At 37.3% G+C, this 24,398-nt stretch overlaps 1 protein-coding gene across 4 annotated transcripts in view; it reads left to right on the forward strand.

Moving 5' to 3' along the window:
• Positions 1-24,398, forward strand: part of BRAF (B-Raf proto-oncogene, serine/threonine kinase) — a 172,453-nt gene that overhangs the window by 139,493 nt on the left and 8,562 nt on the right. For all 4 annotated transcript variants that reach the window (XM_081799992.1, XM_081799991.1, XM_081799989.1 and 1 more), the window contains 4 exons: positions 13,063-13,109; positions 13,921-14,039; positions 17,777-17,908; positions 23,189-23,323. In XM_081799992.1, coding sequence (XP_081656118.1) covers positions 13,063-13,109; positions 13,921-14,039; positions 17,777-17,908; positions 23,189-23,323 — 433 coding nt within the window. The remainder of the gene's footprint in view (positions 1-13,062; positions 13,110-13,920; positions 14,040-17,776; positions 17,909-23,188; positions 23,324-24,398) is intronic.

A 24,398-nucleotide genomic window follows, 5' to 3' on the forward strand; every position in this document is an offset into this window, starting at 1 on the left:
TGCATTGGGCTCCCTGCTCAGCGGGGAGCACTTCTCCTTCCACCCCTCCCTCCTACTTGTAGCTCTCTCTCTCTCTCTCACTGTCTCTCAGATAAATAAATAAAATATTTAAAACAAAACAAAACAAAGGACAGAGCAAGCTAGATGTAGCTAACTGATAAGTCCATAGACTATTTAAATAGCTGCCTAATAATGTACTTTTTTGCAAAGCCCTCATTCAAAATAGTCTGCCCCCTAAATGTTTTCCAGATGTTGTTGATCTTTTCTGACTCCTTTCTAAAATGTATTTTGAAGTCAGAGGGTATAAGCAGAATAAGAGCATACTAACTCATTCATTGTATGAGGTGCTGGGGTTACAGTCATTCATAGTTTAAAACCTTCAGTGATTAAGAAAGTCGAATCATTGGGAGTTTTAAATGTGTCGCCTTTATTGGATTACAGAATATAAGCAGATGGGTGACATTTTTTCTTTGTGGTTTTTTCTTCTTTTCTCAGTGAAGGATCATTTCTGATTCCTAGATTTCCCTGTAGAGAGCAGAGCTGTTCTCAGGGTATGATAATGAGAGTCCCACTCTTTAGGAATCAGGGTCAATATAGTATGTTTATCATCTTCTCACCTGACAGTCATTGTTTCAGCCCAAAGACCAAGGTATTTTAAGAATATTGTTACTAAAAAAAACTTTCAGGACTGGTCAATTTGTCATGCCATTTCTTTGCAGGACTTTTAATTTTAGTATAATATTTATGGTATAATTTTTAATTTAGCTCTGTCAGAAAATTTACTAAATGTTAAATCAAGACAAAGTTGTGGTCTGCTGTTATACACACAAAAGTGTTATATTCTGAAGAAAGATAATAAATTATTTGGGGATAAATCCTCACTATTTTTTTAAATAATGAAGAGTATGCCTTCCTTACTTAAATATAAACTTAATTGAAAGATAGAAGGATAGATTAAAGCTGAAAAGATGGTGAACGTGTATTAATGATTGAAAACAATTCCAGTTGATTAAGGAATAATATATAGTAAACATGATTTTCCAGTGGATAAGAATAACAGAAAAGATGGGCGCCTGGGTGGCTCAGTTGGTTAAGCGACTGCCTTCGGCTCAGGTCATGATCCTGGAGTCCCAGGATCGAGTCCCGCATCGGGCTCCCTGCTCAGCGGGGAGTCTGCTTCTCCCTCTGACCCTCCCCCCTCTCATGCTCTCTCTATCTCATTCTCTCTCTCAAATAAATAAATAAAATCTTTAAAAAAAAAAAAAAAGAATAACAGAAAAGAGGATACTGATAATCAGAAAAATACAAACTAAAAGAAGTAATATTTTTACCCACTGGCATTGGCAAAATGCTTAAATTCTGACAAAACCACGTGTTGGTAAAGATTGGGGGAATTGCTTACTGGCACACACCTGAGGCAGCAGCCATACTGGGGGCGTATCAGAAGTATCTGTTAAAATAGAAAATCCCTGACCTACCCCCAAGAAACACCAGCTTTTGTTTTAAAAAGATGTGTATAGGAAGAGATGTATCACAGGAAAATATGTAATGGTGAAAAATTGGAAACACAAATGTCCATCAGAGGACTTGGATAAATAAAATACTGCAGAAAAGAATTACATATGTGTATCAGTATCAACTTTAAAATAGAGTGTCGGGCGCCTGGGTGGCTCAGTCGGTTGAGCAACTGCCTTCGGCTCAGGTCAGGATCCCAGGGTCCTGGGATCGAGCCCCACATCGGGCTCCCTGCTCTGCGGGGAGCCTGCTTCTCCCTCTCCCACTCCCCCTGCTTGTGTTCCCTCTCTCGCTGTGTCTCTCTCTGTCAAATAAATAAATAAAATCTTTAAAAAAAAATAAAATAAAATAGAGTGTCAAGTGCAAAAAGAAGCTAAAGCATGAGACGACTTAAAATTTCAAAAACAAAACATTTTATATATATATAAAATTTTTTTAGGAGTGGTATATATATGTATGCAAAAGTATTAAAATAAGGATTAGGAGACACATACCAAATTGGGTAGTAGTTGTCTGCAAGAATGACAGAAGGGGTCAGGATGGGGACAGCTATCAAGAAGAGAAGGGCTTTAACTTTACCAAAACATTCTGATTGTTTCTATCTTTTAATTAAAAAAAGACTCCACAGGGGCATCTGGGTGGCTTAGTCCTTAAGTGTCTGCCTTCAGCTCAGGTCATGATCCCAGGGTCCTGGGATCGAGCCCCGCATCGGGCTCCCTGCTCGGCGGGAAGCCTGCTTCTCCCTCACCCACTCCCCCTGCTCGTGTTCCCTCTCTCACTATGTCTCTCTCTGTCAAATAAATAAAATCTTTAAAAAAAAAAAAAAAGACTCCACAGGTGTGTTTTACTTTCATAAGTTTTTTGTAAGTATAAACTTTGAAAAAAGGCCAATGTGTAAAAATTTTAACAGGATTATGGTGAGAAATATGAGTGATTGGTACAGTTTTTCTTAATTTCGAAATAAGTTATTATAGGGATACAGAGTCACTGTAGAACACTCAGAAAATATTATCTTTACTGGTCAGTAAGTATGTTGTGACCCCACCTCTGCTACATCCTAGTAACTTACTCTCTCCCTCTGTTTTTTATACCAGCTCTGTTCTGTGATTTTTTATATATGTGGTAATGAATTTAGCAGGTACTTAACTATGTGCCAGACATTCTTCTGTGTACTTTATGTATACTACCTCATGTAATTCTCAGCAGCCCTGTGAGGTACATCCTATTATTATCTCCATTTACTTATGAAGAAACTAGGGTTTAGAAAGATCTTGTAACAGTTTGGCTCCAGGATATACTCTTTTACACCTTGCTGCTTCTCCATTTTAGTCAATCCTTTCAACACCTCAAGTGGGCCTTTAATGTAATACAGCAACCATACTTTTTTTTTTTAAGATGGTTTATTCTTCCTCTCTCCTAGACGATGTCCTACCTTCTCTATCTTCAAACCTTCAACACCTCTCCTCCAAGAACAGTCAGCTGGTGACCTTGCTTGCCATTTCATTGAGAAAATCAGCATCACGTACCACATCTGCCTACCCACCTGTATTCATGCTCTGTTTTTCTGGCTTATTAGTAAGAGTGAAAGCCATCCCTTGCATTTAGTGTGCTAGATCCCCGTCCTCTTTCCCTTACTCACTGACATCTTTTGAGTAAATCTCCCCTATTCATCTTCAGCTTTTCCTTTTCTACTGGATTTTCTCCTATTTAAAAAATCTTTCTTGGCGTGCCTGGCTGGTTCAGTTGGAAGTGCATGCAACTCTTGATCTCAGGGTCATGAGTTCAAGCCTCATGTTAGATGTAGAGATTATTTAAATAAATGAATAAAAACTTTTAAAACACAAAATAAAAAATGTTTCTTATAATGCACATTTGGGAGAATGTTGACAACTGTTGAATCTAGGCGGAGAGCACAGGACGATTATTGTACTGTTCTTTTTAGTCTTTACACTTAAAAATTTCATAATAAAAAAGTTGTGGAGGGGGGCGCCTGGGTGGCTCAGTTGGTTAAGCGACTGCCTTCGGCTCAGGTCATGATCCTGGAGTCCCGGGATTGAGTCTGCATCGGGCTCCCTGCTCAGCAGGGAGTCTGCTTCTCCCTCTGACCCTCCTCCCTCTCATGCTCTCTGTCTCTCATTCTCTCTCAAATAAATAAATAAAATCTTAAAAAAAAAAAAAAAGTTGTGGAGGCCCCTTCCTTGATTCCATTTCCCACTCAAGCTATCACCTCATTCTTTTCTTGACAGTAAAACTTTTCAGAAGAGTTGTTGATATTCACTCTGTAATTTCTCTTCTCCCCTTTTATCTTGGCCCCCACTTCAGTCAGGCTTTTGCCCTGATACTCCACCAAAATACCTCGTAGTAGATCCAGTGGTTAGATTCACAGTCCTCCATCTGTTTGTGCTGCTGTTGATCATACCCTTCTCCAATGAAACCCATCTTTAAGCCTTAGCTACTCAGAACCTGGTCTGAGTAGCATCTGTACCACCTGGGAGCCTTTTAGGTGCCACCCAGATCTACTGAATTGGAGACTATATTTTAACAAAATCCCTAAGTGGTTTGTATGCATGTCAGAATTTGAAAAGCACTGCTTTGAAGTGTGTTCTCCTGGTTTTCCTTCTACTCACTGCTCCTTTTCAGCTAGTTCTTCCTCAGCTCTTCACCCTCTCTAAATACTGGAACCCTCTAGGAATCTCCATTCCCTTGGTGATCTCATCCAATTTCATGGCTTGAAACACCATTTAATTACCATTTATATGCCAGTCTCCAGCCACTTCATTTCCTCTGAACTCCAAACTGTCATATCCAACTGTATCCTCCACATCTCTTGATTGTCTAATGAATATCTCAAATTTAGTATGTCTCCCACTGAGGACCTGACCTTTTTCCTCAAGCCTACTCTTCTGCATTCCTTTCATCTCAGTAACTGGCAACTCTGTTCTGTCAGCTGCTTATGTCTACATAGTGTAGTTATTTTGACTCCTCTCTTTTTCTCACACCATACAACCAAACTATTATAAACTCCTGTTCACTCTTTTTTTTTTTTTAAGATTTTTTATTTATTTACTTGACAGGGAGAGAGGGGGCACAAGTGAGCAGGGGGAGCAACAGGGAGAGGGAGAAGCGGGTTCCCCATTGAGTGGAGAGCCTGACATGGGGCTTGATCCCAGGACCCTGGGATCATAACCTGAGCCAAAGGCAAACGCTTAACCAATTGAGCCAACCAGGTGCCCCTCAATCTGTCTTTTAAAGTATATCTAGAATCTTACAAGTTCTCATCACCTATTCTGCTATTCATCCTGATGGAAGCCACCATTATCTCTTGCCTGGATTAGTGCCCTGCTTCCTCCTTTACCCACCTTCAGTTTATTCTCAACACAGCACCCAGAATGTTTTTTTTGGGACTTAGCTCAGATTATGTTGCTCCTCTTCCCTTCCACTGTCTCACATTTCACTCAGAAAGAAAGTCAAAGTCCTTACAATAGTACTTCCTCAAAGTAACCACCACCACAACCCTCCTTGCTTTCTTATTACCTCTCTCAATTCATTTACTTCTCTTTGCCCTTTTGCAATTATTAGAATATGGGCCCTGCCTTAGGGTCTTGTCTTTGCTAGTTCCTTTGCCTCCTCTCCTTACAGTCTTTAATCCAAAGGTCCCTTGAAAAGAGGCCATCCCTGCCCTAAAATTACAACCCCCTGCAAGTCAACATTTCCTGTCCCCCACTTACAGAGTACTATATATTCTACTGATACATCTTTTTTCTTTTCTGTCTTCTGTACTAAAATGTAAGCACCTTGGGGTGAGGATTTTCTGCTTTATCTCCAAGGCTTAGAACAGTTGTTGCTTAGTACACAGGGGGCTTTCACTAAACATGTGATAAAAGAAAGAACCCCTTCAAGATCATTATTACCTCCCTTTTTTAAGTTAGGAATCTAAAGCTAAGAGGGATTATGTAATGTACCCAAGGTCATATGGCTAGTAAGTGATGTAGTTGGAATTCGAACCCAAGTCTTGTGTGCTCAAAACCCATGCCCTTTCCACTTTACGCCTCTCTGGTTAGGTCATTTAAGTACTTCTTGGCTCTGGTTTTCCCGTCAACATAAGTAGAATTATTGCCTTTTTGCTTGCCTCACAAAGAAACATGAAGGTTATGAAACTCAATGATGCAGAAATACCCTGAAAACTTTAAAATGCTATGTATGTGTACAGGAGGGTGGTAGATACTGTTTTCTTTTAGAAGTTTCATAGTTTTTCGGGCCCCTGGGTGGCTCAGTGAGTTAATCGTCTGCCTTCGGCTCAGGTCCTGATCTCAGGGTCCTGGGATCAAGGCCCACATCGGGCTCCCTGCTCAGCGGGAAGCCTGCTTCTCCCTCTGCCTGACGCTCCCCCTGCTTGTGCTCCCTCTCTCTCTCTGTCAAATAAATAAATTTTTAAAATCTTAAAAAAAAAAATTTCATAGTTTTTGCTTTTAGTTTTAGGTCTTAAGTCCACTTCAGATTGGTTTTTGTGTTTGGTATGAGGTAAGGATTGAAGATTTTTTTCCCCATATGGATATCCCAGCAGTACTTGTTGAAATGACTATCCTTTCCTCCATTGAGCTACCTTGCTCTTATAAATAAATAAATATTATGCTTCTGATTTTGGACTTGTGAATGTTTGAGAATGAATTTTTACAAAGAGTAACATGGGGTTTTTTGGGGGGCTTTTTTAAGGATTTTACTTATTTGAGCAAGCAAGCAAGAGCGAAGGAGAGAGAGAGAGCACAAGCAGGGGGAGAGGCAGAGGGAGAGGGAGAAGCAGACTTCCCACTGAACAGGGAGCCCGATGCCGGAATCGATTCCAGGACCCTGGGATCATGACCTGGGGCAAAGGCAGACGCTTAACCGACTGAGCCACCCAGGTACCCAACATGGTTTTGATATTGCATGTTTATAATACCTTCTCTTTTATTTTTGTTTTTTAGGCCAAAAACTTTAGAAGGTCTTATTTTCCAAAGGGGGATTATGCCTCTCTAATGTAGGTCCCACCTCGGAAACAAAAAAGACATAGAAACATCATATTCATCAGTTAGGAGGTTCAATATTGTTAAGATGTTATCCTTCCCAAATTGATCTGTAGACACATTGTGATTCCAATCAAAATCTTAGCAGGCTTTTTTGTAGAAATTGGCCAGTTGATTATAAAATCTATATGGAAATGCAGTGGCTAGAATAGTCAAGACAATTTTGAAAAAAATTGAAGGACTTCTCATGTTAGATTTCAAAACTTTGTATAAAGCCACTGTAATCAAGACCATGTGATACTGGCATAAGAATAGACATATAAATCAAAAAACAAAATAGCCTACAAATATATCCATAGGTCTATGGTCAGTTGTTTTGGGGGGAAGGGAGGGTCAGTTGATTTTTTTTTTTTTTTAAAGATACCAAGACACAATTCGTGTGGAAAAGACAGTCCTTTCAGCAAATATTACTAGAAGAACTGGACATCCATATAGAATAAATAAACCATTTGCCCTTACTGGACACAAGACATTAGTATTAACTTGAAATGGATCAAAGACTAAAAGCTGAAAATCTAAAACTTCTAGAAGAAACATAGGAGAAAACTTTGTAGCCTAAAGAAAGGCAAAGATTTCTTAAGACACAAAAAGTAAGGATCATATGAGAAAATATTCATAAATTGGACTTCATCAAAATTTAAAACTTGCCTTTTGAAAGACACACTGTTTTAAAAAAAAAATGAGAAGACAAGCCACAGATTTGAAGAAAATGTTTGCAAGATACATTATCTGATTAAAAGACTTGTATCTGAACCATATAAGAACTCTTATAACTCAGTAATAAGAAAAACTACCAGGGGCGCTTGGGTGGCTCAGTCGTTAAGCGTCTGCCTTCAGCTCAGGTCGTGATCCCAGGGTCCTGGGATCAAGCCCCACATCGGGCTCCCTGCTCCGCGGGAAGCCTGCTTCTCCCTCTCCCACTCCCCCTGCTTGGGTTCCCTCTCTCACTGTGTCTCTCTCTGTCAAATAAATAAATAAAATCTTTAAAAACAAAAAACTACCAAACAAGAAAATGGAGAGAAGATTGGAGTACTTTATTAAAAAGGCATAAGAATGGCAAATGAACACATGCAAAGATGTTCACCATCATTAGACATTAGGGAAAAGCAAATTAAAACTACAAGACACCACTGCACACTCACTAGAATGCTTATAATCAAAACCATCTATACCGAGTATTGGCAAGGATGCAGAGCAACCAGAACTCTTACACATTGTTGGTAAGGATCTTAAATGGGACAACCACTTTGGCAGTTTCTTTTAAAGTTAAAATTGCCACATGAGCAATTCTAATCTTACTTATTTACCCGAAAGTGAAAACATAAGTCATCAACAGAGACTTGTACTTGAATGTTGGTAGTATCTTACTCAAAATTGCCAAAAATGAGGAACAACCCAAATGTCCAGCAGGTCAATGGTTAAATTGTGGTGTATCCATACCCCACAATACCTCATGCAGCCAGTGTTTGAATCTTAGAATCATTGTGCTGATCAAAAGAAGCCTGGATTTTGTTTATATGAAATTCTAGAAAAGAAGACTAATCTCTAGTACCAGAAATCATTATCTGTGGTTACCTGAACCGAGGAGGGTTTCATTGCAGAAATACATGAAGAAAGTTTGGGGGGTGATGGATATTCTTCATGTTGATCGTGGCTGGTCATTATACAAGTATGTATTTGTCAAAACTCAAACTGTATGTAAAATTGGGTGCATTTTGTGTTGTATACAAGTTGTACTTCATAAATTTGGTTTTTTAGAAGTAAAAGAAACTGAAAACTCTAAAAATAGAATTTAGGCCACTTTGGATCACAACTAGAAAAATGTGTGAACTTCAGTTCTTAGGGATTTTAACTGTTCTAAATGATTATTGACTACAGAGGAGTAGCAGAATGTCATTCCCTTCAATCTTGCTCCCATTCCACATTGTGATTATGAGGGGAGTAGAGGGCATCAAAGTAGAAGGGAAACTATAATTGAAACTGCTTGGATCAAATATCATCTTGTCACCACCGTCATGCATATCAGTCCAGTTGGCTGCTACATTCTCTGTAGGCGTCTGAGGGGAGATTGAACTTGCTGTGTGAAGTCTGATGAACTTTGTGAAATCATGTAGTATTAGTGAAAGAGGACTGAAATGCTAATGTCTCTGTGGACCAGTTATTTGGTTTTAGAAACAGTTGAAAATACAAGAAAATAACAGTAAACTTAAGTGGGGCTGTTGTAAATAGACTAGACTGATAAGCCAGGCAAATACTATGGCAAATGTAGCCATAGTATTTGAATTATAGCAAGGCATTTGAGTGATATTTCTCAGGATAATGTTGAGGAAAAGATCGAGAGATGCAACATGCATGGAGAATTCATCTAGGTTCATAACTGTATATTGATCATACCTGAAGCTACTAAGCTAGAAGGAGATTTTTGTATCATTTCTTTCTTGAATATGACTGGCACATTTACCGATAACTTAGATGAGGGCTTTGTTAGCACACTGGTCTTTTAAAACTTATTTTTTAGTGAGAACTAAAATTTTAATAAGCTGAAATTATAGGCCATGTCTATGAAATATGACATCTTATCCAACTCCAAAAAAGAGAGAGAGACATACAGATATAGGATGGGGAAACTGTTTTGTTGGAGCAATGCAAGAACAACTCTGTAGGCTTGTAACTGAATGTAATTTTAATAGGAGTCAGTACAGTGACTGTGGCTGCCATAATCAGAATAATGGCTGATAAAATTTTTTTTAACCCACCATAAGGAAGATGAAGGTGAATTTTATTTTTGTTTTGTTTTTAGATTCCACATATAAGTGTGATCATATGGTATTTGTATTTCTCTGACTTATTTCATTACGCATAATGCTTTCGGGGTCCATACATGTTGTTGCAAGTAGCAGGATATCCTTTTTTGTAGCTGCTTAATACTTGTGTGTGTGAGTGACATTTTCTTTCTTCATTCATGGGCACTATTGTTTCCATGTCTTTGCTATTGTGAATAACGCTGCAATAAACATGAGGATGCAGCAGTCTCTTTAAGATCGTGATTTAAATTCTTTTGGATATATACCCAGAAGTGGGATTGCTGGATCATATGATAATCCTGTTTTTAATTTTTTGAGGAATTGCACACTGTTTTCCATAGTGGCTGCACCAATGTTATGTTCTCTTCATCAGTGCACAGGAGTTCCCATTTTTGTACATTCTTGCCACCACTTGCTATTTCTTGTCTTTTTGATAATAGCCGTGCTAACAGGTGTGAGGCGATATCTCATTGTGGTTTTGATTTGCATTTCTCTGATGAGTATTGATGCTGGACACCTTTTGGCCATCTGTATGTGTTTTTTGGAAGAATGTCTGTTTTTTAATCAGATTGGGTTTTTTGCTAGTGAGTTGTACAAGTTCTTTATATTTTTTGGATATACCCTTATTAGATATATGACTTGCAAATATTTTCTCCCATTTGGTGTAGGTTGCCTTTTCATTTTGGTGGTTTGTGTCCTTTGCTATGCAGAAGCTTTTTAGTTTGATGTAGTCCCACTTGTTTATTTTTGCTTTTGTTGCCTTTGCTTTTGGTATCAAATCCAAAAAAAAAAAAAATCATTACCCAGACCATTGTCAAAGAGCTTGCTACCTAAGTTTCTTTTTCTAGGAGTTTCATGGTTTTAGGTTCAAGGAGAAAATTAAGATGAGAGTCACTCTAGTTTATGTTGATCAGATCAAATCTAGAGTATTGTATTTACTCTTGGGGCATCAGATTAAGCTATAAAAAAGAATGTTAAAAAGCTGAATCTTGGATAATAACTTGAAAGAAGTAGAAAGAACAGATTTTACTAGATGATTGCCCAGCTTTCAGATTAAATGATTCTGTAGGTGGATACTTTTTTTCAAGGAAAGAAACTCCCTAAGAGAAGCCTATCAAGAGGATATGTGTTCATTTGGTTTATAGCATGTTTTTCCTTTCCTGCTGCTTTTATAAACCTGTAAGGTTCTCTTTAACATCTTAGAAAAGTTGAGAAGGGGCTCCACTTTAATTGCCCTAAATAATGGATACACTTCTGTATCATCTGTAGTAAAGTTAATTTCTTCTTGTTCCCTTCCCTACCCTCAACCAGTTATGTGTCTTTTGGCAGCTTTCATTATAACTGATTGGTGCTTAGAAAATTATGTTTTAGTGTCAGCCTATATAGAATTATATAGGGTAGTAATTACTCTGGAACATTATATCATGTAGAGATACGGGGTATGATAACTCATTCCATTTTTCCATCTGGGGAATTTGAGTACCTTTTCTTTCTAACCATCCATTATACAGACCTGGATTTCTGCTGCTTCACGGCTTTTGTTGCAGAGATGTTACAGAAAGAGAATTGTTAAATGAAATAAAAGTTAGAAAAGTAGTTTGTAAACAATAAAGGATTACACAGGGATATGGTGGTGCTATTTCAAGTTGCAGCTACATACAACTTTAACTTATAGTAGATGTATGCTGTCCAGCTTCTACTAAGGTTGTATCCCTGGCTCAGTAATGATATTCATATCTTGCTAATTATCTAGTACTTTCCTGGTCAGAAATTTTTTCTCCTCAACCCTCTAGTTAATTGCTGTCTACCTTATTCTTGCTGTATTTCTTTGTATCAGATTTGTTGAAAAGATTGACACCATCAAGAACACCTTTATCTTCCCTTATAACTTCATCATGCCTCCATATATTCATGTCTGCCACCCATTTATTGCTGTTTTTAATTTCAAAGGAGACAGGATCTCTTTTCAAAGACCAACACCTGTTCCGTGCACTGAATACCAGATCTCTGACCAAAGCACCGAGCTCTGCCACCGGATACCATGACCATTTGTTCCCCCTTTCTTTCTGATGGAGACAGGGTCTCCCCATCTTGAAAAAGCTTGTGATTGAGGCCCCTGTTTCTCCCATCTGTACCATTCTGTGTCACTGCAGAACTTTTTAAGCAAACGAGTCCTATAACTGACATCACATTTTCTTCCAACCTCAGAGAGACCATGTGATGTAGTGGGGCAAGACTGGGCTTCAGGGCTTCAGATGTCATGACAACAAGAGAATCTTAGAGTGTGGAAAATGCTGTGGAAGAAATAAACAGTGATGTAAGAGAGTAATTGGAGGAGAAGGGGTTCCTTTGTATCAATAGTCATTTGAAATGAAAATTTTATCTGAGAAGAAAGTTTCGAAATCTTGATCTCTGGGAGAATGAGGAAGTTTACATGAAGATGAGAAAGTATAAATAAAGCTTAATTATTATGAATCTCCGATTTTTAAGTGTTTTACATAATTTTGGTTATATACCATTTGGTATATAAATGTCATTTAAAGCAAAATTTATTTCCTAATGGTCATTGTCAAATTTTAGATGTTTCATATATCTGTTCCTTCCAGTATTAAATGAAGAAAAATAACTTTGACTAGGTTATTATATGCATTTCACTGTAGTTGATTCAACAGACATGTTGAATACTTACCATATGCCAGGCACTGTGCTAGGCACTGGAGATTAAACAGAAATAAACTAAGCATAGCTCTTACCCTCAGTGAACTCAACTAAAGCAGTTTTTAGAGGTAACGTAGATAATTTAAACTTAATCATTGACTTTAAGGTAGATTCACTGTGGACATTATGTAGCAAGTTTGCTCCTCACTATTTTTGTTTACTTGTTTTGGAAATTTATTTCATTCTGCATTATTTAATTTTCTCTTATAATACACTATTTTAAACTAATCAACAACAGGATTATTTACTGTGACCATTATTAACTAATTGTAAGACTAATTAAATGATTAACATGCGTGTTAAAGCTCCTTCATATTTTTAAGAAGTTATTTTAAGAATGTATAATACTGCCTTTAAAATTACCAATCAAATTTTCATACTCTAGTGGAGTTTACATTCTGAAAAGAAAGTGAACCATAGGCATAGGAAAAAAAAAATACATGAATCAAGCTGTTAGAGTAATTACGATATAACTCAACAGTGAACGATCACTTTCAGTTGAGTTAATCATGGCAAAGCTTCATTCAGGAGTTAGAATGTGTGTTCAGTCTTAAAGGATAGGTATGAATAGGTGGAGAATAGAATGAAAGCTCATTTGGGGTTGGGTTTGGCAGGGGAGCACTGATTACAGAGGTGGGATTAAATATCAAGGTATATTTAAAGGACATGGATAAATAGGCTTGCTGGAGTGAAAGGTTTGTATCGGTAAATAGTAAAAGATAAAGCAAAGTCTTTTAATAGAATACAAGATTTGGGCTGTACCATAATAGTAATATGTTCCTATAATCCTAAATTCATTTACAGTTTAAGATTTTTTATGTAAAGGGGTTATCACAATGTACAGTTTGCAATTGTATCATGATTTTGAATAAGTCTTTATTTACACCCCTAAATATGTTCTATAGATTTTGAGGCCAGAGTCTTTACCCCTACTCAGGTTAAAATGATGTTTTGTTTTTCAGTTACTTACACGCCAAGTCAATCATCCACAGAGACCTCAAGAGTAATAGTATCCTTCCTGAAATTTGTCTGCGAAGTTTGAAAACATCCTGACTTTTTCTTCTGCATTTTGTCTTCACATTATGTAAAAACAGTTTTCATGCTAAGTTCAATATAATGTAAAAAGAATTAATGAACGGGTTTGCATGAGAGCATAGTAAAGCAGGGTACTACAGCATGCTTTTGGTGTCTGAACATTTGAGCGTTACAAAAAAAAATCTACCAAGTCTTTCTAATAGTAGGACTCTTATGATTGCGTGCTTACATTCTGTCAGCACCATAAAATGGATAGCTATCTACTCATTTCTTTCAGTGCTCTGAGGCTGCTCTGCAGTAGTTGAGATGTAACTGAAGGTTCTAACTTAGTAACAATGAGGTGAGAAAAACATAATGTTTCTTCTTCTTCCATAAACCCAGATCAAGACCCTGTCTGCCAACCAACTTCATTCCAATGAAGAATCTTTGTAGCTTTCCCAGCAGTGCCAAAAGCATATCTGGGTCTATATTACTAAAATCTAGTGGGCAAGTTTCAGGGTTTCCCATAACATAGGTAGGAAAGCATCTCACCTCATCCTACCACATTTCAAGCCCCAAAAATCTTAAAAGCAGGTCACATAGGCCAAATAGAACCATATTTTTAAAAACATATTCATTAAGAGGAAATATGAAGTACTGTACTTTTTAAAGGAATATCAATTTTACCAAAAAAAGAAAATCATATTACAGAATTCTAGAAATTAGATCTCTTACCTAAATTTTTATAATGCTTTCTTTGCTAGGAAAATGAGATCTATTGTTTTCCTTTACTTACTACACCTCAGATATTTTTCTTCATGAAGACCTCACAGTAAAAATAGGTGATTTTGGTCTAGCCACAGTGAAATCTCGATGGAGTGGGTCCCATCAGTTTGAACAGTTGTCTGGATCCATTTTGTGGATGGTAAGAATTGAGGCTGTTTCTCCATTAATTAAATTTTTGGACCCTGAGATGTTGCTGAATTACTAAAAAATCTTTGAAGGTTTCAACTGTAGTATTTTCATAATTCCCAGTATTCACAAAAATCAACGTTGATCTTATTTTTTATGTAAATAGATTTTGATTTTTTTCTTTATCTTTAAAAAGAGTATTATGAAACCAGTTTCAGTATATTTCAAACAAAAAATATGTATTTTATAAACACTGTTTAAATTTTATGCTGAATTGTCTCTTTAAAATATTTTGTGTTCAGAATGTTCTGTGTACCCTGTTTCCAAAAGAAAAAACAAGTGTGCAATTTCAGCAGGTATGATCTGCAGCAATTATTAAGGTTTTACTAAGAGAACTCCTTTTAAGAGAGAGGCTGCTTCACAATATTATTTAAGCCTAAATTGGAAAGTTACTTCCTTTAGACTAGAAAGAACCTATAATTATGGGGCAGCTGGGAGAGGAAAGATAAAAAAAAAAAAAAGAATTTTAACACCATCAGCCATGTGCAGCCCTGCATAGCTTTTTCTTTATCCTATTTCTGCTTTGTGGAAAAGAAGGGAATGAAAACTTCTGTGCAATTACTTTCAGCAGGCTGTGAAAAGGGCAGGTATACGAATCATCCTCTAAGCTAACAGTTCTCAAAAGGGGCCCTAAGAGACCCTTTTGGAGGTTCCAAAGGTCATCCCCATATGAGACCAGATGTTTCTTCATATTCTTCAACCAGAATGACATATCACAATAGATCGAATGCAGAAGCAAATATGTGACCATAACTGGCTGCTCTTAAACCAGTCAAAGAGAATTGCAGTACTGTTCTTCTCACTGAACCTTTTTTGGTTTTGAAAATACACTTTTCATTAAAAATGGGTGATCTATGTTAACATCTAAAGATGGCTGTTGTTTTATTATTTATGAAATTACTAAATATTTTAACAGTTTCCCAGTTATGTTTAAATATGATAAATACCCATAAATATAATCCACATAAAAGTTCCTTGGGGTCCTCAGTAATTTTCAAAACTAAAAGAGTCCTGAGACCAAAAAGTTTGAGAACCGCTGCTCTCAGCTGAATACGGAATGTCCCCAAACTCAGTGCAATTTGAAACTTTAAATAATTGAATCTGGAAACAGAGATGCTGCAAGAGCTCTTGAAGCCACGTCTGCATAAATTCACTGAATCTGTAGCAGTCTCCAAAAGGGGAATTCCAAGATAGACATCTGAATTAGTCAAGTAAACATAAGGTTAAATTAAGCTATGATTTCTTGTAATAATAACTGGAGTGTAACACCCAGTGCTCATCACATCACGTGCCCTTCTTAATACCCATCACCCAATTTGATGAATCATTGAACATTATATCAAAAACCAATGATGTACTATACCTTGGCTAATTGAACTTAAATTAAAAAAAAATAACTGGAGTGAAGGCAAGTGACAAGGTGGAAGGGGCACATTGGACTTAGAATTAGATTTGTACTCTAGTGTTCTACTTGACTCTCAGCCTGCACTTTTCTTAACCTCCTCCACGTCTCTCCATCTTTAATATTGGTTGGACTAGTGGATTTCTAATGCCTTTTTTGTTTCTAAGATTCAGTAATTAGAGCTAGCTAGGTTTGTTTCTTTAATATATTTTCATTGTTTTAATCATTTTATAAACAAGAGGCTAATTAATCATTGTAATCTGGATCTCATGCACATTTAAGCACACATCTTGTTACAAGATAGCAGTATATCCTAGGAAGGGCCAGGCTGGCAGACACTAAGTACTGAAATTGTAAAACCTAAAAGTAAAAAGAAACAATTGATACATGTTTTAAAGGTGTGTTTATTTTTTTATTTTTTTATTTTTTTAAAGGTGTGTTTATTTTAACTAGTGTGGGAGAAAGGCTCAGTTAAGTCTCCGGGTTTTTCCTTTTTCAAAAACCTTAGTTTATACAGTTAGCAGATTATTATACATAAAGTTTTATATTTTCTTCTAATTTATTTTTTGTTGATACCTAGGTAGATTGGTTCATCCTTTATTCCATCAAGCTGAGCTTTAATACAAGAGATTAGCCAGTAGTACACTTAACTGTTGAATAAATCCTTTTGGGTTGATACTGCCTTCAAAAACAAATATGGAGCATCCATAGACTAATAAAGAAGAGTTTGGTCAGAACTAAAGTTATGTAATTCTCTGAATTCTTGTCAACCTTGTTTTATTTATCTTAGAGGGGAAAGAAATCTTTATGAAAATTTTTACAAATTAAATCACTAAATTAATTGAGGATCAATGATGCATTTCTTGTAAATAGGTGACATACAGCTTTTCATCAAGCCATATACCAATAACAGTAGAAGTAAAACTAAATTTTAAAAAGACGTTTAGTTCTTTTTATTTATTAAATTTTACTTATTACTCTGTTACTCTCAAAATTGTGTTCTGGCTTTTAAAATTATACCTGGATCATAACCAGCCTCTCAGTATTCTAACTTGTTCATCACATCACAGTTGTATGTGGTTTATTTTGTACTGTATTACTAAAACCAGTCAGCAATAAAATGTTTGACAAAAGCAAGTAGACAAAAATCTTCTCCTTCCCCGCCCCCCCCCGCCACACACACACCATCCTTCATCAGGATCTCCCACACATCTTCTGTCAGTGGTTCTCAACCTTGGTTGGACATTAAAATCATCTGGGGAGCTGTAAAAATCAGCAATGCTTGGATCCCATCCCCAGATTCTGTTGTTATATTATTGGGCTGGAATGTAGTCTGGACATTGAGAGGTTAATGAGTACACAGGTGATTGTGATTTGCAGGTGAGGCTGAGTGCCATGGCCTGCCTTGTGAGACAGTCTGACCAGTGACCACTAGTCCCACGCCCTCCAGCCATTTATGCAGTTAGTTCAGGTTTACATATCTAAGTAATGCTTTCACAGAGCTTTTACTTACACTCTGCAATTTCTCTAGTGAAACATTCTTCCAAATGAAACAATACAGAAAAATGCAAGGTGAAGAACTCTTTTAAGTTTATATTTAGCCGACCATTTATTGTATTCCATGAACACAGCCAATAAGAAATTAAGTGGTAGAATACAGTGAGTAAAATGTATAAAAATGTAGCAAATATGGTTTGGTCTATATCTTTGTCCAAGAAGCAAGAGGCCAAGATTCTTTATACTGTCTTCTAAATCAACCTCCTCTCTCTCGCTTTTGTTAATAAAGCATCCATGGCATGTTGATAATGCTTTTGGAAGCAGGGAAGGGGTTTGAGTTTGTCAGTCTTGAAGGTGCCCTGAGACGCAAACCATTGTACCAATGGGAAAACTTAAATTCTGAGGCATTTAGCGTAGTGGTTGTGCTACTCCCAAACATGTTAGGACCACAGATCTGGTATTTCTTTACTGAATCAGGAATGGGAAACGGTAACTGATTCTTGATAGGGCTAGTCCTGGGACAGATTCAGATAGCAATGACAGCATTTTGTGCAGAAAGAGGTTGGTTGATAAAATTATAAAGTCTTAGTAATACTGCCTCTTTCAGAGCTTACTGAGCATTTTTTTTCTTAATCAGTTTTATTTCTTTGCCCATTAATAAGAGAACTGATTGCATATTAGAGGGATTATTTAATAACAAAAGCATTGTTCTGGGAATTGCAATAATTTGCTTTTCAGTCTTTTTAGTTGAAGAATAAACAAGAATATTTTTTTTGTGTGTGTTCTAACAGGCACCAGAAGTGATCCGAATGCAAGATAAAAACCCATATAGCTTTCAGTCAGATGTCTATGCATTTGGGATTGTTCTATATGAATTGATGACCGGACAGTTACCTTATTCAAACATCAACAACAGGGACCAGGTAAATATTTACTGTCTCTTGGGGTTTATTTTACTATTTGTATAAAGACTCCAGTTTGCTGTAGAAGTGTTGAGTCCTGAGTAGGCATAAAGGTTGGATATCTTGATCTTTGTTACCAGTTTTGGAAACCTTTGGAGGACTCTTGGCAGTGATAGCAACATGTAAGGCCTTCCTTGAAACGTCAGTGCCAAGTGTGGTCCCGAAGTGCAGTTCCTGATGTTCTGACTAGACACTAGAGCTGCCACAGTGGAGATCGCCCACACCTCTTGACCGCACAAACCAGAAGAAAGAGCTCTGCTGCCGTGGCGTCTGGGCTTTGTGCCTTCTATTCTGTCACAGCTTGTGCTGAGCAGGCACTCAGCTCTGCGCTTCTTTATGTCCAATTCTTTTAAATTATTAAGGTTTCTCCTTTTTTAATTTTTAAAACTAGGTAAATGGAAAGACTGATATCATGCTTTCATTTTTCTATAGTGAGTCTAATAGGAGGGAATTTTTTTACTTCTTTCTTCCTAAGTTCCTGTTCTCTGTCCTTCCCCAAAGTCCCTAACAGAACCTCATGCAGCTCTTTGCCTTTTCTGTCCCAGCCACATTCAGTTCACACTGACCAAGAAAAAGGAATTGTCTTTACTGACATTATTACATTGTATACCTCAGGATTTAAAAAGAGTGTGTGTGTGTGTGTGTGTGTGTGTGTGTGTGGAGAGAGAGAGATTGCAGCAATTCCACAGTTAATATATTAGAAAACGATGATCGACCATATAAACTGTGGTTAAATAATATTTATATTTTTTTGCTGTAGTTACCTGGGTAATTTGTTTAAAAATGGAGATGCTGGAGTGCCTGGGTGGCTCAGTCTTTTAAGCATCTGACTCTTGATTTAGGCTCCGGTCATGATCTCAGGATCATGAGATCAAGCCCCACTTCGGGCTCCATGCTGAGCATGGAATGTGCTTGGGATTCTCTCTCTTCCTCTTCATTTGCCGCCCCCCCCCCCGCTCCCTCACATGCATGCACACACACTCTCTCTCTCCCCCTCTCTCAAAAAAATAAATAAATAAAAATGGAGATAACTGGAGCAGATTCTAATTCCATGGAGTAGGAGCCAAGCACTTACATTTAATAAGTTTCCCAGGTGACTTTGATTTATACCAAAGTTGAGAATCACCAATCCAAAGAAAAAAAAAGTGTGAATGTTTTATGTTTTATCATAACCTCTTAATCTAATGAAATGGTGGTGTGTTTTTTTTTAATAAAAATGAGAAATTGGACTAAAGAATTCCTTGTAGTTATAAAGATCAGATTCGTTCCTAAAGCACATCTCTTAGCTCCTCAGGGGATGGCCATACCTATGTTACTTTGCAGAATAGCTTATCTTTTGTTTTCTTACTCTAGTGCTGAAGTCTGAGAAATTGCTGTCATTTTCCCCCTCTTTATCCTTCTGTTTCACTCTCTAACCACACTAATCTTCCCTCTTCAGTGCAGCTTTTCTGCGTTGGGATTAATAACGCACTCATTTGAGCTGGGTATATTGACACTCTGTCTTCTTTCTTTTCTTGGAGCAGAAGTGCTGTGTCATCTTAGAAGAAAATAACACACAACTTTTGTCTTATTTTAAGTATATCTCAGTTACTATTACTGTATAATAAACCACCCAAAATGTAGTGGCTGAAGCAAATTCTGAAGCTGCAGTTTGGGCTGCTGTCAGTAAGGAAGGTTTATTTCTGTGTCACATGGTAGAGCCTAGGGTGTATTCATTGGGTGTTAAAGGATCCACTTCCAAAATGACTCATTCACACATCCTACAAGGTGTGGTGCTAACTGTCCACTGGAAGCTTGGTCAGGGCCAAGAGCTGGGGGCCTCAGTTCTTCTCCACATGGGCCTTTCTGTGGGGACTTCTTCATAGAAAGCATGGACTTGGTTACAGCCTGGTGGCGGGCTTCTTTTTTTTTGTTTTTCTCCCGGTGGCTGGGTTCTAAGCATAATACCTCAAGAGACAAGAGATAGGAAATTTTAAGTACCAGTGTCTTATCAACACACAAATTATTTTAATAAAAAATTTTCAAAACTATGTGCAAAGCACTGTGGGATATAGAGGGATACAAAGATGAATGAAACACAGGCCGTGCTGTTAGTGGAGTTTTACCAATCTCTTGAGGCAGTGCAGGGGGTGATGAGCAGACACTGCTCCAGTAACACAGAGAGGAGTAAATGAAGGGGCGGAGATGCCGGGAGGGCTGAATGTGGATTGTAATGAAAGGAACCAGTCAGTCCCCAAATTTCAAATTGAACTACTGATTTTACTGCGTCTGCGCCACTTAAATCTTCTATACATGTATTATCCGGGTTAACTCTTCCCTTTAAGGGCGCCTGGGTGGCTCAGATGGTTAAGCGTCTGCCTTCGGCTCAGGTCATGATCCCGGGGTCCTGGGATCGAGTCCCACATCGGGCTCCCGGCTCAGCAGGGAGCCTGCTTCTCCCTCTGACCCTCTCCCCTCTCATGCTGTTTCCCTGTCGCTCGCTCTCTAAAAAATAAATAAAATCTTTAAAAAAAAAAAAAATCTTCCCTTTAAGTTTAAATAATTGCAAAGAATGTGATTTCCTTTGTATTATATTAACATTTCAAAATAAAGCTATTATAGCCTTCTTTTCAGTGTATCCAGTGAAATCTAAAAGCCATTCTGACTTGATACCTACCATCACTTGTTTAAAAAATAGATTCATTAATTTTTGGAACTTTTTGAAGAAACATTTTTAACATATTTTATGCTTTCGAGGCTTTTACTGATCACTGAAGTTACATCTCCGCAACAAAAAATATGTATTTAAATTTAGAATTTAAAAAAGTTTAAAATTTAAAAAAAATATGTATTTAAATTTAGAATTTAGAAAGTTTATAAGCTCTGCCCTGTCTGTAACAGGGGATCTCTTACTGGCTCTCTCCACCTAGCCTCTAGTCTGTGCATGTTGGACCTGTTCCCTCTAAAATCAAAACCCCTTTCTCTTTACAGAGTCCCAAGACTCCTAAAGTCTGTCTCTGTCTATTCTCAAAAGAGCCAAAAATTTAAAAAGTAAGAAATCAGAAAAAGTATACATCTCTGCACCCAAGGAAGACAAGCCTTTTTACTTTATTAAACAGAAAAAAAGATTCTACTTTAGAATCTTTCCTGTGACTTCAGTCTTTGAATGTTAATTTTTAAAATTCTGAATTATACTGTTGTTAATAATTATTAATATATAACTGATGAAAATGTAAGTGTTGATATATAGAGACATAGAAGGTAAAATTTTATTGGAAATGTGTGTCTTCATGAACAACATATGGCTTTTCTTTTCAGTTCATTCATGTTTATGGATAAATAGGCTTTTGCTAAAATGAGGTAGGATAGCATCAGTTCCTTTCCTTCTTTTATTTTTAAAGCAGTAAGCACTGAGAACTATTGTTCAAGTAGATACAAAGATGGGAAAAATCAGGCGTTTGTTGTACCCAGATGCACAGGTCAGTGGTCCCCCAGACCATACTCAGATTCAGCCATTCAGTAAGTCTCAGAACTCCCTCCAGGTTGTTAGTATTTAGAGTTACCATTTATCACAACAGCTGAGTGAAGAGGCATATAGGGCAGAATCCAGGAGAGTTCCACATGTGGAGGTCCCAGGTGTCTCCTCCCAGTGTAACTGTGGACAGCACTGAATTCTCCTGGCAGCCGTGTGTGACAGTGTGTAGAGTATTGCCAACCAATTCACTCGAATCCAGGGTTATCACCGGGGCTTGGGTTAAGTCAATATGGTTGACCACCTCTGTGGCTGACCTTACTTAGTTTTAGCTGATGCTACCTGACTCAACATCCCTTCTATAAATCACTTTGATAGCAAGGACTATCTGTCATAGCCCAAGGCTCCCAGGTAAACAAAAGGACTCTTATCAGGCAGGACATGTCAGAGGTTTAGGGATTACCTCCCATGAGCCAAAGGCAAAGGCCAGCCCTCTCTCTGGGCAAGATTGATTCTTTACCATACATATATCATTCAGTTATTTGAACTCATTTCTAGAATATACCAAAAATGACATAATAACTTGTCAGTAAGTTTTACAATTAGCTGACAATTCAGTTAATTTTGCTGAAAGCAAAGAATTGGAAACCAGCTGTCTTGCGAAGGGATTTGCTACCCATTCATTAGAGCCTAGTTATATACCGGTATCTGGAAGTGTCCCATTGTTACCCCAGCAGTTTTACACCTTGGAGCAATGTGTACTATAGTTAAATTTCATGTGGGTAGTAAGGGGTGTGCTTTTTATAAAGTAAGAGAAGGGCAGTTCTGACAGGGGCAATGGGAAAGGAGGATAAGCTTTACACCTCCACTTCAGTGGAGCTCGGGCAAATCAGCTTATATAGTTCAACAAAAGTTACTACAGCACCAAACAGGAAATAATAGAAAGTTAGGATATCAGACTTGACTCTCCCTACAGTTTGTAAGCTCTGCCCTATCTATAACAGGGGATCTCTTACTGGCTCTCTCCACCTAGCCTCTAGTCTGTGCATGTTGGACCTGTTCCCTCTTAAGATCAAAACCCCTTTCTCTTTACAGAGTCCCGAGACTCCTAAAGTCTGTCTCTGTCCATTCTAAAAAGAGCCAAAAATTTAAAAATTAAGAAATCAGAAAAAGTATACATCTCTGCACCCAGGGAAGACAAGCCTTTTTACTTTATTAAACAGAAAATTTAATTCCCAAGTGGTTTACCTTTTTTTTTTTTTAGAGGAGGCTCTGATTCTCAGACCTACATAACTAAATGCCCCATTTCTTCCATTCCCTCAACAAATGAATTTAAAATGCAGATGCCAAAACAACTGCTAAAAGGTGAACTTTTTTGGTTCCTGCTACATATATATATATATATATAAAGGACTTAGTGTGATGCCCAACAAGTACTCAATAAATTCCTTTTTTAAGTGGAAAAAGAGGCACAATCCAATGTGTGTCTCATGATTACCCTGGCAGTGGGAAATGGATTGCATAAGGAGAGACTGGAAGCCTGGGGAGCAATTAGGAGACCTTTACAATAGTCCACAGGTCCTGAAGATTTCAGCTTACAGCCCAATTAAGTGTTGGTTCCCCACGATATGATGTATAGGAATCAGAATACTAGCATTGTGTTTTTAACTTTATTGAAGTACAGTGTACATGCAGAAAAGTACACATAAATGCACAGCTTGTTGAATTTTCAATGTTTATGTATTTTTCAACTTATCATACAAGGTTGTATGATTTTTTTCTCTCCCCAGATAATTTTTATGGTGGGACGAGGATATCTTTCTCCAGATCTCAGTAAGGTACGGAGTAACTGTCCAAAAGCCATGAAGAGATTGATGGCAGAGTGCCTAAAAAAGAAAAGAGATGAGAGGCCACTCTTTCCCCAAGTAAGAAGCAGCTTTATATGTTACTTAAGAGGACAGACTAATACTCAGATGCAGATTTTTAAATAGTTTCTAGAGGACACAGTTTGTATTTTGTGGATTTGGATTCCATGTGATTATGTGCAGGCATCTGATAAGTAATGACATAAAGATGATTATATAAAGGTTGAATGGTGGGATATCTAAAAACTCGGAATCCCAGTACAGAATATTCAGAAAGACTTCGCTTTTGTCTAGCAGTTCTTAAACTTTTTGGTCTCACAACCCTTTTACACACTCAAAAATTATTGAAGACCCCCAAAGAGCTTTTGTTTATGTAAGTAATAATTGCCATTTTAGAAATGAAAACTAAGTTTTAAAAAGTTTATTTAAACATAATAAAGTCATTACATGTTAACGTTTATATGAAAAAGAACTGTATTTTCCCAGACAACAGAATTAGTGAAAAGAATGGCATTGTTTTATCTTTTTTGCAAATCTCTGCAAAAAGAAGATATCTGGATTCTCTGCGTTCATTATGTTGCAATATTTTACATCACTTAGCCTCTGAAAACTCCACTTACACTTGTAAAATAATGACAGTAAAAAAGGCAGATAATACCTTAGTGTTATTATGAAAATAGTTTTTCCACAGACTACATTTTGAGAACTGCTGCCTTAATTCTTCCTGGTGGTAAAACAAATTCCAAGCTTCCCTTTAATACTGGGTCTTTTGGAGGAGCATTTCCACCTGGGGCAAAAAGAAAAGGCACCTGTTGGCACTATCTGCCTTTCTCTGATTCTTGGAAAATTACCATTGCTTTTTATCTTTTCATAGTATAAGGCTGAAGCCTTTAAGTTAATCTTTTGTAAGCCTCAGGAACTGAACTAAGTACCTGAACAAGCCTAGAAAGTTTAGATTCTGTAGATATTGTAATATAAATTCAGTTTTTTATGATGCTCAGGAAGTTCCGGATAGCCCTATATAAATGGATCTTGATAAATCAGTATAGTTTTCAGGTGGGAAGGGCTGACTCCCATAATTACTCAGCTACCATAATTACTGAGTTGGTCTTTTGTGAACCTTATTATGCTTTTG

This window comes from Leptonychotes weddellii, chromosome 12, assembly GCF_054177405.1.
Source record: "Leptonychotes weddellii isolate Sample4059 chromosome 12, ASM5417740v2, whole genome shotgun sequence".
Taxonomy (NCBI): Eukaryota; Metazoa; Chordata; class Mammalia; order Carnivora; family Phocidae; genus Leptonychotes; species Leptonychotes weddellii.